The sequence below is a fragment of the Plecotus auritus genome, assembly GCF_963455305.1.
Source record: "Plecotus auritus genome assembly, chromosome: 8".
NCBI lineage: Eukaryota > Metazoa > Chordata > Mammalia > Chiroptera > Vespertilionidae > Plecotus > Plecotus auritus.
The window spans coordinates 129,936,777-129,952,765 of NC_137782.1; the positions used below are offsets into that span (position 1 = coordinate 129,936,777).

General features: G+C 36.7%; 1 protein-coding gene across 4 annotated transcripts in view; it reads left to right on the plus strand.

Moving 5' to 3' along the window:
- Positions 1–15,989, plus strand: part of EXOC6B (exocyst complex component 6B) — a 529,977-nt gene that overhangs the window by 307,027 nt on the left and 206,961 nt on the right. For all 4 annotated transcript variants that reach the window (XM_080685494.1, XM_080685493.1, XM_080685495.1 and 1 more), the window contains one exon: positions 1,227–1,406. In XM_080685494.1, coding sequence (XP_080541620.1) covers positions 1,227–1,406 — 180 coding nt within the window. The remainder of the gene's footprint in view (positions 1–1,226; positions 1,407–15,989) is intronic.

Sequence of the window (15,989 nt, forward strand, 5' to 3'; positions counted from 1 at the left end):
CACACTAATGCAAGATGTTTTAATAGTGGGAGGAAGATAGGGAGGCAGTATATGTGAATGCTCTGTACTTTCTGCTCAGTTTTCTTTAAGCCTAAATTTCTAAAATACAATGTTTATTAATGAAAAGAAAATACTTCGTAAAATGGGAATTCCAGGAGAGTTGGATTATCATACAAGTTAATTGTCATGCTTGTAGATTATTATATAAATACTAGAGGCCCGGTGCATGAAATTCATGCACTTGGGAGTGGTACCCAGCCTGGCCTGTACCCTCTCACAGTGTGGGAGCCCTGCGATAGATTGCTCCAAAGAGGTAGGTCGGAGCCGGGGTCCTGCCTTTGTGGTGGGCACAGGGCCACGGGAACCCCGGCGGAAGCCACACGGAGTGGCTGCCGGGCCCCACCTCCGCTGTGCACGCAGCCATCTTGTGACAGCATGCAGGTGTCATGGCGTGACAGTGTGAGGGCATCACGGCGTGATGGCAGGAGGACCACCTAGGATTTTATTAGTAAGTTGTAAAGAACTAAGCACAGAAAGGTCCATGGAAACATTGTTCATATAAGTCAACATAATAAATGCCTATATTATAATATGTAAATGCACTGCGAAATTTGTACCATTAAGAAGGTGAAACTTGCCAAAACCGGTTTGGCTCAGTGGATAGAGCGTCAGCCTGCGGACTGAAGGGTCCCAGGTTCGATTCCGGTCAAGGGCATGTAGCTTGGTTGCGGGCACATCCCCAGTGGGAGGTGTGCAGGAGGCAGCTGATGGATGTTTCTCTCTCATCGATGTTTCTGACTATCTATCACTCTTCCTTCCTCTCTGTAAAAAATCAATAAAATATATTAAAAAAAAAAAAAAAGAAGGTGAAACTGGAGAGAGTGATATTACAGGAAGGGAGGATCTTGGAGTCCTAGAAGAAATGAAAGGGAATAGAATCCTGAGAGTGAGTGTAGTTTTGAACAGAGATATGAAAGTGAAAAAGGATGCACGTAGCTAAGGACAGTGCCAGTTTTTCTCTTTGGTGAAGCAAAACATAGCTTGTCCTGCAGACACAAAATAGAACATATTTCACTGTGTTTTTGAAAACAGAAAAATTCATGGAATATTCCTTAATATTCCCAATTCTATTATGTAGTGGATAGGTGTGCGATGTTTCCAAGCAGAAATTTCTGCTATGCTTATATTAAAAGTCTGAATGATTTTAAAAATTTCGTATTTCACAGGATGCCAGACATGCAGCTGAAGAAGAGATTTATACCAACTTAAATCAGAAGATTGACCAGTTTCTCCAGCTGGCCGACTATGATTGGATGACAGGAGATTTGGGAAACAAAGCTAGTGACTACCTAGTAGACCTCATTGCCTTTCTACGTAGCACCTTTGCTGTATTCACACATCTTCCTGTAAGTGACAGTTGCTTTACTTTGCCCATTATATAGAAAAATGTTCTCTTAAAATTGAGTTTGGTGAGAATGTTTGTCTGTTTCTGGAAGCTCTTTAGGTTATAAAAGCTCACTCTATAATTATCATCCCTTAACAAGATTTAGAGATCTCTTCTATTATTTTTTCCTTTACTTTTACATTTTGTTTATTCTGAAAATAGTCCCTAACATTATGTCTACTTATATTCCTTCCAACTTAAGGGTAATTAGTGCAAACACATAGTGAATGCCTTGTTGGAAATAGAAGAGAAATTTAGGAGTTAGGATATCAGATATGTATTTTTTAGTCCTAGAATGTCCATTTAATTTTTTTATAATTTCAAGTTTTCTGCTAAGACTCTCCATCTTTTTATTTATTTTTTCTCTTTTCCTCGAGCTATGTAATCACAGTCATTTTAAAGTCATTGTTTATAAATGCTAATGTGTACTTTACCTACATATTGGTGGATTTCTTTCTGATCCCCTTTTTTTTTTCTTGGTTATTGGTAACATTGCCCTATCTCTACTAACTACTTTCTGGTTGACATAAAACCCTGTGTTTAAAATATGTAGAGATTTTTGGTGGTATCATCTCCCACCAGGTTTGGTTTACTTTTTTTCTTTATTAAGTAGGTAGAATGGGTGGGTGAGTTGTGGTTTGAGCCTCATCACCTTAATCCAATCATAGGCTGATCTGGATCAAGCTAGGATTGCAGTTGTGTGTATCTTTGGTTTGCTCCTGTTGATAGAATGTGGTTCTTCAGTCCTTTTAACGAGAGCTTGGCAGGTCATTGTCTCTTCAGCACAAAGAAGATCATGGAAATTTCCTCTTTTCAGAGGAATCTTAATTACTTTAGCCTCCTCCTTTCTTCTTTGATTTTAGAATTTGCCAAATGTCTTGAGTCTTACTCAGATCAACAATTGCCAACAGGAAAAAATGTGGTTGGAGACTGACCACGTCAATTCACCACTCTCTCCAAAGCTTTCAGCTGAGATTCCCATGAATCCTCCCACTAGTGAGTCTTTTTCTCTGAAACTCTGTAAGACTGGGAAATCTTACTTTGCTTTTCAGAAGTTGGCTTAGAGACCCTTATTTTTCTCAGCTGTGCAGCTTTAGATTTCAGAAAGTGTCTTATGGAGAGAACTGACTTTCAAATCTCCAATTTTGGCACTTCAGCTTCATAATAAAAGCAACAAAAATTCAGTGATATTTTTTTCACCCCAGTAGCTATTCTCTACTGGACTTAACCAGATTTACAGTCTGTTCCAATGCCTAGGTTTGACAGATGCCTCCAGGGGCAGCCACAGGTCCTCAGCTCACTTTGAAAAGGTTTGCCCTCTTTGTAGTTTTATTTCCTTTAGTCCTTATTACTTCACAGTATTCTAGTGTCTTAAAATATGTGTTTTTCTAGCTTTTTACTGCCTTTTCTAGTGCTTAGTGGGAGCATATGTCTGCAGAAAACTAGATGATTTCATTTAGCTTCATCTTGATACCAAAGCAAGTTAAAAGTAGCACAAAAGAGCAAACTACAAACTAATCTCACAGTTATGGATAAAAAAATAAAATAAATAGAGATTTAGCAAGTTAATTCCAAAGTGTTTAAGAAAGGAATTTAGTACTACTTTGTAGGATTTATTCTAGAAATGCAAGAATGGTTTGATATTTTAAAATAGAAAAATATCAATTAATAAAATGTATAACATTAATAGGTAGAGATAAAGTATATAAATCTTTACATTTCCTAAAAAAGGCATTTATTAACATCCAGCTTACATTCCTGATTAAAAACACAACTTACTAAAATATAAGGTGTGGCTCAGTTGGTTGGAGCATCCTCTCATACACTGAAAGGTGGTGGATTTGATTCCTGGTCAGGGCACATATCCAGATTGTGGGTTCAGCCCTGTCCCTAGTCATAGCATGGGAGGCACCTAATCAATGTCTCTCTCTCTTTCCTCTCTCTAAAATCAATAAACGTATCCTTGGGAGAGGACAAAAAGATACAAGTAATGTAATTTTTCAATAACATGATAAAGAACATCTATATGAATTTCATCAGTCACCATAGATTTACCAATGTAACACTATAAACATTTATTTGCATTTACATCAGAAGTATGGTGAAGATGCTCCTCACAACTTCTGTAGGACATCTATTAAATAAGGTAAAAAAGAAGTAAATTATAATTATTTTAATGAGTCATAATATTGTCACTATATATAGATAATTATTGTATAGTTGGATAGTCCAAGAAAATCAACTGAAAAATAATTAAGCCCAATAAGATCTTCCTTGGTTAGATGGTCCACTTAGAAAACAAATCAACTTCACTTATGTTAGTAATATCTCATAGAAAATTTATTTGCTATTGGGGCATAAGATATAAGATTTCTATGAGTACACTTAACAAGTAATATGTGGGATCAATGTGAAGAACATGTCACAGAGTCATTTAAAAAAGACTTCATTATGCACAGAGTTCTAAGATGGAATATTTCATATTATAGAGAGTTTTTCCAAAATTATTCTAATTGCAGTGAATATCAAGTGAATTTGGTGGTGATCGGTATTGTAACAACATAATTCTAAAACTCACTGGAGACAAACATGGACAATATTTGCCAAAGAAAAATGAAAAAATTAATGGGTGTGGTCTTTTTCTATCAAATATAGAAATATTATTGTAAACAAAAAATAACTTAAGTAATATCCTTCTCATACTGAAATAGACTGATAGATTAAAAATCTACAAGTAGTTCAAAGTATACTAGTATGTAAGAATTTTGTATATGATAAAGATGACATTCAGCAATTGCTGTTGCCACTACATCTTTTTATTTGGATAAAAAGAATGTTGTCACTATCTCATATATAAAAATGTATTCTAGATCAAATACATGTTTAAATTATTAAAAAGAAAGAAATTATTGGGAAACCAATAAAAATATTAGCAAATATCTCTATAATCTGAAAGAGATTCATTATTATAATGATCACACCAAAAAGTGAAGTCATTTAGGAAAAAGTTAATAATTTGCCTGCATAAAATGTTTTTTAAAGTATCTAAAAGGAATTGATAAAGAAAATAGAATATAAGCTTATCCAGAAAAATAATTACAATAAATATTCCTAAAGGTTAATGTCTGTAGTACATAACAATATAGCACATTGTTTCAAATTTAATAAAAAGACACAGAATTTGATGGGGAAATTTGCAAAAGTTATATTTAGACAGTCAGAAAAAATAAAAAATAAAAGACTAATGATAATATGAACAAAATGTATAATTCTAATAATAAAACATACATATTAATGTAGGATATTTTTGCCTATTAATTTGTCTAGTAATAAAACATACATATTAATGTAGGATATTTTTGTCTATTAATTTGCCAGAAGTAAATAAGAAAATGATAACATTAATTATTTGTGAGAACTATTTGTGTGAATTGGTATTGTCTTCTTAGTGGTCAGTTTTTCAATATGCTTTAGAAATCTCTTAAAATTTGTTTACTTTTACCCTGCAATCCCACTTTTAGAAATCTGACTTAATGAAATAATCATGGGTGTATTACAAAATTCAGATATTAGTATGTTCAACACAGTATTGTCTTTTGTGTAGCGAAGAGTTGGAAATAAAAGTTTTGCAACAGACGTATTAGCTAAATTATTAGATTTTCACATAGTGTAATATTAATCATTTGTTAAATTAATGTAGAGGGATATTTATGTTAAAACATTTTAATTATTTATTGTAAAAGCAAATTGCAAATAGTATATACAATATTATCTCACTTTCATTAATATAGAGATAGACACATTAACCATCTATATTATATATAGTAAAAATCTAGAATTATATACTTCCTGGTTTAGTTGTATTTATCTCTGTGTAGCTTTTACTTTTTTTTCTGTGTTTTAAAATATTTTCTCCATCATAAAACAGTTGCTGCTTTTATAATCCTACTAATGGCCTGGTGCATGAAATTTGTGCATGGGGGTAGGGGGGGTATCCCTCAGCCCGGCCTGCACCCTCTCCAATCTGGGACATCTCTCTTGCAATCCGGGACTTCTAGCTCCTAACCACTCACTTGCCTGCCTGCCTGATTGCCCCTAACCACTCTGCCTGCCGGCCTTCTTGTCCCCAACTGCCCCCCTTGCCTGCCTGATTGCCCCCAACTGTCCCCCCTGCCAGCCTGCTCACCCCCAACTGCCCCCCCACAGGCCTGATGGCCCCCAAATGCCCCCTCCTGCCAGCCTGCTTGCCCCCAACTGCCTCCTCTGCTAGCCTGCTCGCCCCCAACTGCCCCCCTGCTGGCCTGATCACCCCCAACTGCCCCCACTGCCCCCCATTGCCAGCCTGCTTGCCCCCAACTGCCCTCTCCTCCTGGCCTGATCGCCCCTAACCACTTCTGCCTCAGCCCCACCACCATGGCTTTGTCCAGAAGGACATCCGGAAGGTCTCCCAGTCTAATTAGCATATTACCCTTTTATTAGTATAGATGGGTGGGAGAAGGTGCTATTAAGATTCATTGATCTCTCTCAAGAATATTGTCTTTGATAGTTAATTTATATTAAAAACACATTTACTGAAGAAAAATTGTTTTAAAATGTATTTATTATTTATTTATTTTTTGGCTATTATGTCTCCTTGAGCATTGTATGGTTATTTGAGTAATATTTTTAAGTATAAGAAAAAAAATGCAATAATTCAAAATCAAAGTCCATCTGGGTAAGTTTTCCCTATAGTCATCTTTGTTTTTTTACTTTTTATTTTTCTGTTCTTACAAAATAAAAACAATACCCTAATAAGTGTCACTGTTTATACATTTCATATAATACAGTGTGGTGCCTTACTTTAATGTCCAGGCCACTTAGAAATAGTACTCTGAATCAAACTCAAGTTTGTCTAACTCAAAGTGCATGTTTTCTCTACTTGTAGAGTAGTGCCTTTGCTTATAGGGCTATACTATAAGTAATTAGTTGAGCATTTATCTTCTTGTAAATGTTTATTTTGAGCTGCTTTTGCTACCTAAATACTGTAAGTTCTCAGTGTGGATTGAGTTGATTTGACCATTCAGAATCACCTCACAACTTACTACTCAGAATCATAGTCAGAGGTAATTCATAGCCCTAAATCCTTAATTTTGTGTCTACAAATGCCACTTTTCTGTCTTACCTAATATAGAGATCTCTTTGTGAAGTAGTTATATTTACCAACCATTATATTCTTCCTCCAAAGTCAAATTTGTATGGCTTCTAAATCCTTCTTCTGGTTTTCCACAGACAGCAAATAGATTGCCCAGCACTTGTGTTTATGTTCCCCAACATGCTAGGTGACTTCTTCATGGAACATCATATTCACAAAATGCATTAGAAAAACAAAGCTGTATCTAAAGTTTGCTATTATTGTGCATTATTAGTGAAAGATGAGAGAGGAATGAGCTATTTCTGAGGAAAAAAAAAAAAACCCAATCATTTGTCTCTGACTCTTTTTATATTTGAAATTCCCTGGCAAGAATGGCTCTCTGTCAAAGAGGGATATTGAATGATAGCAAATAAGTATATGGTATGGAAAGAACTGTAAAGGAAAAGGCAAAGACTCTTGGCTTACATTTTAAAATCCCTAGTTTTTCGTAGTGCTCAGGGATGTTTTGTCACCACAATAGCAACACAGCCAAAGGAATAGGTCACTAGGTGTGTGTGTGTGTGTGTGTGTGTGTGTGTGTGTGTGTGTGTGTGTGTGTGTGTTTGGGTGGGAGAGGATGTCCTAGATTATACTCCATTAGATAGTGAATGAATGGTCAAGGGGAAAATTATTGAAAAATTCCAACTATTTTCACTTTGAAGTTTGGTGACTAAGGTGGTCTACCTACTTTCATGACACAACCAAAAGTGATTGTAATAATATGGTTTGGCACAGTTAAGAGTTCTAAAATGCTGCTGTGTACTTTCAGTTAACAGATGAGGTAAGCTCAAGCATTTTTTCAAGCTCCAATTACATAATTTGCAGTTGTATGCACAGCTTCCCATTTTGCATGCTCAGCATAAGTGCATTATTTTGAGAATTTATTCTGTTATCCTGATAATTATCTTCAGAAATGCTTGAGAGAGAGGAAATGCTGTCTCAAGTAACAGACCCAAAGGAGGGAGTCCCGAATTCCTTTTCTCTGTCTGCTGCTAATGTTAATTTATATGACCTAGGGCAAGTTCTCTCTTACCCACCTTGATTTGCCTTAAATTTCTTTGATTAAAAATACAGTGATACCTGCCTGTCATTGGCTTTCCTTTCTGGGCAGTTGGTTGGTCATCTTTAAGGGAAATTTATTTTTTACATAGCAGTTCTTGAAATTCTTCCTGTCTAAAACCCTCCTAAAACTGACATTTCTCTTACCACTCCACTTAATTTTGTGAACTGCGGCATCTCAGCATTAACCAAATGATTCTGCTGTTTAGACTGTCAGTGCCTCCTATCAAGTACAAAATCTTCTCTTAGACCATCAAGACTTTCCATGCTGTGACTCCCAAACTACCTTTTTGACTTTATCTCCATCTCAATTTTCTATTTGCCCAAGACATTCCTCCCAAAGCGGAAGTAATGCTCTTTGTCACGTACACCCAACTGTTTCTACCCGTTTTTTTTTTTCATGCCTCTTTGTCTACTTTAACTGCTTCTGCCCTTTAACTATATATATTGAAATCTTACCAATATTTCAAGGTTCATTTGAAATCCTACACTTTCCATGAAACCTTCTCCAGTTTCTCCTAACCAGATATGACAGCTTTCTTCTTTATAGCAATTGGTGTTGCCCCAGGTCAGAAAATGAATCAGTAGCATGGGTAGGTCCTAGATCTTTTAACTCTGAGTCATGCTTTCTCCACAATAGAAAATCATCTTTCGTTTTTTAATAGTAGCTACTATCTTTTGAGTACAAACATGTACCAGGTACTATATTAAGCATATGCATATTCTCTGTGTGTGTGTATGCACACACACATATAACAGGGGGTATGTGTGTGTGTGTGTATGTGTGTGTGTGTATATATATATATATACATATATATATATACACACACACATATATATGAATTTATATATACATATATACATGTAAATGAGAATATATGAAAATACATGTATGTATGTGTATAGATATATACATATTCTCCTTATTCCTTGTAATAAATTTACAAACAAGTATTATTATCCCATTTTACAGATGAGAAAAATAAAGCATAGAGAGTAACCTAACCTAGTTTTCTTAGCTGATGCCTCATGTGGGAATTTTCTCATCTACTGGTAATAATGATTCTTTAAATCAGCCCAATCCCTATGGTTTTCTCTGGAACAAATTATTAAGGGAATTTCAGATGTCATCAAGGGACCAGCGGCATCATAGCTTTCAGGATATCAACCAAATTTTTCTTCAAATTAATTATGTAGGTAGAGCTAGTGTCCATGGAATGTATTTTGTTTTTTCTCCTCTGATGGAGTAGAAATTTACAGATCTGCTAATGATTTTTCTGCATACTTAGAAATTGATTGTTTCTTGTTTACATGCTATGAAGACTGGTTATTGGAGCCACACAGAGTACATTGAAATCAGCATATTAACTCCTTATTAGCATGGTATTGGGGTTGTTAGTTTAGTTAGTCGTTTTAGTGACTAAATCCTTTAGTTTTGTATTTCTTCGGAGATATCTTTGTGTATTGAGCTGTTACTTAGCACTTTCCCCCATAAAACTACTGATCCCAATAGCCATGGCCATTCTTTCTGGTTGTATTCAATCAGTCTCTTGCCTCTTTAATGATTCTGATCTTTGGATTGTCTCCTGCTCTTATATCCTATATAATAATAGGGTAATATGCAAATTGACCCTCACGGCAGAACGACCAGATGACCACTCAACTAGTCACTATGAGGCGCACTGACCATCTATCAGTCCCTTTCCTGGGCTGACAGGCTCCGATCGCCTGATGGCGAATAGTGAACCAGGGGTGGGTGGCAGGGTATGTGGGTGGTGCCAGGCCAAGGCCCCCACCCTGCCAGTCGCCCCACGCACAGAGGGCAACCCACAGTGGGGGCAGGGCCGGCAAGCAGGTGGAAACAGCTGACTGCTCGGTCCCTTCCCCTGGCTGTCAAGCTCTGATTGCCCAATGGCAAATGGGGAACTGGAGTGGGTGGTGGCGAGGAGGGGGGTGGCAACAAGTGGGCGGAATGGCCGACCTCTTGGTCCTTTCCCCTGTCCCGCAGGCTCTGATCACCTGATGGTGAACGGGAAACTGAGGGTAGGTGGTGGCGGGGGGCGGGGGTGGCTGCGGGCAGCTGGGGAAGATGGCCCTGATCGCAGGCCAGGCCTAGGGACTGTACCCGTGCATGAATTTCATGCCCCAGGCCTCTAGTTTATTAAATAAAAGATTTAGACTGTTTGATTCCAAATACTGAGAGCTATCTACTTCTAATCATGTTTTTGGAGATGCGAAATAAAGAAGCACCTAGAGCTTAAAGAACTACAAATCCTTCAAATCAAACTCTCCAAACCTAATATGCTATTCATAAGTCAGAAATGCCACTGAGAGAATCTTAGGTACTGCTACATATGGTTACCTTAATATCTCACATGAATATGGCTCATATGCAAAGTGTCCCCTCAGGAGTTTGACCTGGAGACTGGTAATTCAATTGCTTGCTATGACGTGTGCTGACCACCAGGGGGCGGTGCAGAATGAAGGGAGGCCCGATTGGCCCTGATTGCCAGCCAGGCCTAGGGATCCTACCCATGCACAAATTTTGTGCACTAGGCCTCTAGTGCCTTTATAAATGAGAGGAAACTGCTCTCCTTCTTTCTCATTGGTGCTGGGATTATGGGAAGCTAAAGTATGTTCTGAGGAACAAATAATTATTTCAACATTTCTTATAAGAGTAAATCATTAAAAATAATTTTAACTGTATAATAACAGGTAAATGGTTATATAAACTGTAAAACTGTTCAATGAACAATAATGCATTTATTAAAATTACTTTTATGAATATCAAATAATAACATTGCAAAATATTTAAAGGGTTAAATGAAAGAAGCAGATTGAAAATTTTATAAATAAAGCTTATAATTATGTAAAATTTCTAAAAATATATTAATAGCAGGGGAAAAAGTCAGCAGTAAATATGTTAAGTAATTGTTTTGGTGATGTGATTTTGAATTCATTTCAAAATAGTATTTTATAATTTTTTGTTATTGGCATTTTAAAAATATAAGCATTTGCTTTATTAAAATAATTAGATCTTTATAGCTGAAAGGCTATTTATCCAAGTTCCTAAGGAGAAAATACTATTACTTGGCAGCACTGCAGTTAGGTCATTCTGAACTGCATTCTTCCTGCTTTGACAAGATGGCAAGTTTGAGCCTGCTTCATGGTGCCAAGGTGCTCCCAGCACATCCAGTGCACGTTGTGGGTGAGGAGTTCACAGTTAAGTGCACAGCAACCTTGTGTATGCCACTGCTCTGAGATATGTTCATGGTGGTTTACAGCCACAGTTTTCATATGGTATAGGAAGTACTTGAATTTCTCCAAACAAATAACACATATTATTGGGAATCAGACACAGTGTATACTTGCCCCTGGGGACTCCTATTTTGAATTAGGAACTGCAGGCTTTTTGCTCTCTAGCTCCTGGACTATGGATGAGGTCCAGGCTCTTCTTAAAGGAAAAACTAGCTTCTTAAAAAATTATTAGAGCCCTAGCTGATTTGGCCAGTGTCGGCCTGCAGACTGAAGGGGCCCAGGTTCGATTCCGGTCAAGGGCATTTATCTCTGTTGCAGTATTGCAGGCTTGATCCCAGGCCTTGTTCGGGACATGTGTGGGAGGCAACCAATCAATGTGTCTCTCTCACATCGATGTTTCTCATTCTCTCTCTCTCTCTCTCTCTCTCTCTCTCTCTCTCTCTCTCTCCCTTCCCCCCTTTCCCTTCCACTCTCTCTGAAAATCAATGAAAAAGTGTTCTTGGGCGAAGATTAACAACAACAACAGCAAAATCATCAGAGTAACACACACAGCCAAAACATGGATTTTCTACCCTGAAATGCATATACTACCCTTTACCTCTTTGCACACAATATGCCACAGTTGCCTAATCTTCACAGCTTCCAACTACATAGTAACATTTAGTCTAGTCCAGTGGTCAGCAAACTCATTAGTCAACAGAGCGGCAAACCGTGGCTCGCGAGCCGCATGTGGCTCGCGAGCCGCGGTTTGCCGACCACTGCATTAGATTATATTTTTAAAAGAGTTTCTGTTAAAAAAAAATCTACTTGTTATTTTTATTTAATGTAGGATAATTTGATTGCCTTTACAGTACTCATGCAAAGGAATGGTTTACTCTCAACTGTTTCAACATGGAGACTTTTGTCAACTCTTAAGAGTGACTGCCAGCTAACAAAATGAGGAAGTTTGATTCTGTGTGTTGGCATGTGTGGTTTTTTCTGTTTGGGTGAATTGATGTTTTTGTTTTCATTTTAAATTTCCTTTGATCGTTGTATAACTTGGTAACTCCTTTGGAAGACAGTCTTAGGATCAAGAGGTTACAGGGACCTAAAAATGGGAAGCTGTCATTCAAAAGACAAACAAGAAGTCTAACATGAACCCTTAATAAAGGTCGTTTACTTCTATGTCTGTTTTTCCTACATGTGAGTATAGATTCCCACTGGAACTGTATAAAACCTAAGGATTATTCTCTAGAATGATGGTTTTGGGACCATGTTGACCCTATCTACATTGCTGTTGTGAAACAGTGACCACAGTATATCATTTTTTTAGTTAAGAGGTCTGTAAAAAAATGTGTTTTTTAAATAGTCCATTCTTTAGAGAAGGAAACAACTTTGTGTGTTTTTTTAAATTAAAGAATAATAAACATGTAGAAAAGTGAGCAAGTTATAAATACTAAGTAGTTTGATGAATTTTCACGGAGTAACATATCCATGAGATCAGGACCAAGTTCAAGAAACAGAACATTACCAGTTTCCCAGAAGGCCCTTCTAGTCTTTCTCTCATCAAACCTTTACCTGTCTCCTTGAGGGTAATCATTATCTGTATTTCTAATACTGTAGCTTGGTCTTGCCTGTTTGTGGAATGACACAATATATACGCTTTTTTTGGTGTCATGTAGACTCAACATTACATCTGTGAGATTCAACATTGCATGTAGTAGTAGTTTGTTCATTCTTATTTCTAGATCATATTCCACTATATGAATATATCACAATTTGTTATCTCTTCTAATATTGTTGGACATTTGAGTTGTTTCAGCTTTTGGTTATTAGAAATAGTGTTGCTTTTGAAACTTCTGTATGTATTTTGGTGAACATATATTTCTTTTGAGTACATACTTAGTGGTGGAGTTACTGTGTCATAGGGCACAAAAGTGTTCATAGCCTGCCAAACAGTTTTCCAAAGGATTATACAAATCCATATTTTTTACCAGTAGCATATAAGAGTTATAGTTAATTCACATCCTTGCCAAAGTTTGGGTTTATCTGTTTTTATCATTTTAATCCTTCCATTGGCTCTATATCTATATCTATACCTGTATCCATATCTATATATCTATATCTACATATAACATTGATGTTTTCAATCATTTTTTTTTTATCACTGATGAAGTTGGGCAACATTTTTTATGCTTATTGGCCATTTGCATATAGTCTTGTTGTGAAGTATCTGTTCAATTCTAAGATACATTTTTAAAATTGGGTTATCTGCTTTTTTATTAATGATTTTAAGGAGTTCAGTATATATTCATTTCAGCAGTTGTGGTAGACAGAGAAATGGTCTCTAGAGATGTCCACATCCTAATCCCCAGAACCTGTGATATGTTAATAGCAAGAGGAACTTTTGCAGATATGATTAAGTTAAAGGATCTTGAGGTAGGGAGGTTATCTTATATTATCTGGATGTACCCAATGTAAACTTAGAGTCCTTATAAGAGGGAGGTAAGAGTGTCAGAGTCAGAAATGGAGATGTAATGGTTGAAGCAGAGGGCAGAGTAATATAGCCAGGAGCCAAGGAATATGGGTAGTTTCTAGAAACTGAAAAAAGCAAGGAACAGATTTCCCCCTAGAGCAGGGGTGGGCAAACTTTTTGACTCGAGGGCCACAATGGGTTCTTAAACTGGACCGGAGGGCCGGAACAAAAGCATGGATGGAGTGTTTGTGTGAACTAATATAAATTCAAAGTAAAGGAGCGGAGGGGAGAGCAAGAGAACCCTCCGCTCTTTCGGCTCCGCGGGCTGGATAGAAGAGCCGAACGGGCCGGATCCGGCCCGCGGGCCGTAGTTTGCCCACGGCTGCCCTAGAGCTTCTAGAAGGAATGTTGCCTTTAATTTTAGCCCCATCAGACTGATTTTGGACTTCTGACTCCACAAAACTGTAAGATAATAAATTGTATTGTTTGAAGCCATTAAATTTGTGGCAATTTGCTTTAGGAGCAATGGGAGGCTAATATAGCTATGCTTAAGCTTTTTGGCCTTCAGACTCCTTTACATTATTAAAAGTTACTGAGGACTCCAAAGAGCTTTTGTTTATGTTATATATACCTACCAATATTTGTCATATTTGAAATTAATACTGAGAGCTTTGAAATTTTGTAGCCTTGAGCGGAGGCCAGGGCAGGCCAGGAAGTTTGGCTTCCTCCATCACTGGGGAAACCCAAGCCTCCTGCTCGCTCCGTGGCTGGCCGCCATCTTGGTTGGGTTAATTTGCATGCTCACTCCTGATTGGTTGGTGGGGCGTGGCTTGTGGGTATAGCAGAGTGATGGTTAATTTGCATGTTTCTCTTTTATTAGTGTAGATTTTAAAATAACAATATTTACCCATTATTTATTAATATGAATAAGATATTTTTCAAGAAAAATAACTATTTTCCAAAGATATTAGTAACATGAATGACATTGTTTTATATTTTTGTGTATAATTTTAATGTCCGGCTTAAAAGCAGACATTTTGATATATCAAATCTGCTTCTGCATCAGTATATTGTAATATGTTTTTCTGGTTGAAGTATATGAGGAATTCTGGCCTCATGGATATATGTTTGATAGAGGAGTATTTTAACCTTTTCAGATAATTGTTGATATTCGTTGGTCCACTGGTCTATTTTGTACTTGGGGTAGATCTTTACCCCAAGTAGCATCACACATTGATTATTTAGAAAATATTGGTTCACTGAGTTAGGCAAATCTGCCAAATGTTGATATATTTTATTACAGAATATAAAAAATTCACCCTCGGTAATATTACCACCAGTCTAAAAACGTTTTAAGTATTGGGAAGCCATATCATGGTGGCCAATACTAATTTTCTAAAATTCAAAATTTTCTTGTAAGCTTTACTTGTGTCATTGGCAACTAATACTGTCAGTTGTTTCTTTCAAGATGCAGTCAGTCTCATTTCTGTCATTTTCAAGAAAATGCCCATCAAAACCACATTTGAATAACATAATTTGTCTGTCAGCTGTTCTTTCAAGTGAAAAGGGTGTTCCATGAAAAAAAAAGGAGCTAGTTCAGTTTGTAACTCAATCACACAAATGCTTTGCCTGCGACAGTTATTATACTTGAGCACATAAGTGCTTTATACATAGTATCCTTTATACATACTACAGAATATAAAAAAGACATACTCAAGATACATTAGTTATTTTGAGATTATTAAGGGAATAGCATTTATATGCTACCTTGTTGGTGATAAAGGAAATATGTGACATTAGTTCCAAGGGAACATTTTAAAAAGGAATAATTTTTTTAAAAATGAAACTGGAATTTGTTTTATTGTGAGTGCCTGGCATTAAGCTATACAAGGATTACCAGTACTATTTGGTACCACAGCCTTAATTCAAGCTATGGCACTAGTGGTTTTGACCATCATTGCTTTTGCAAATGCCAACACAAGTGAAACATCATTAGTGGAAATGCTGTAGAAATGCCAACACAATGGAAAAGGCAAATAACATCTCAATGTTATGAAAATTGTCCTCCTGGACCCCTGAGAGGGCCAGAAGGACCCGCAGGCATCTGTAGACTACACTTCTGAGAACTACTCTTCTAGCTGTGATTTCTTTATGGGATATTTGTATTGCAAATATTTATTCTTGTTTGTGGCTTGCCTTTTCACTCTCTTAATGGTGTCTTTTGATGATGTTTATTACGCTTTGAGAAATATAAATCTATTTTCTAATATAATTTTCAAAATTAAACTTTTTTTTTCCTTAAGGTATTCAAATATTGGTCACAGCAAGTTAGTCACATTATCATTTCCCTATTCTACTTCTCTGTGCCACACTTTTACCTTCCATTTCCTCTATTTTCCTCCCTAGTGAGTGCAATGTCCATTCTACAGCGTCAGTATGTGTGATCTCTGCTTCTTACAGGTCTGCCTTCTTTAGTTATATATATACAGTATGCTTTGCTTGTGGTTCAAACATTGCAAGTAACTTGAAGCTTTCATGATATGGACTGGTAGTAGGAGAGGATAAAGGGAAGGATTATAAAATTAGATTTCAAATATTTACAT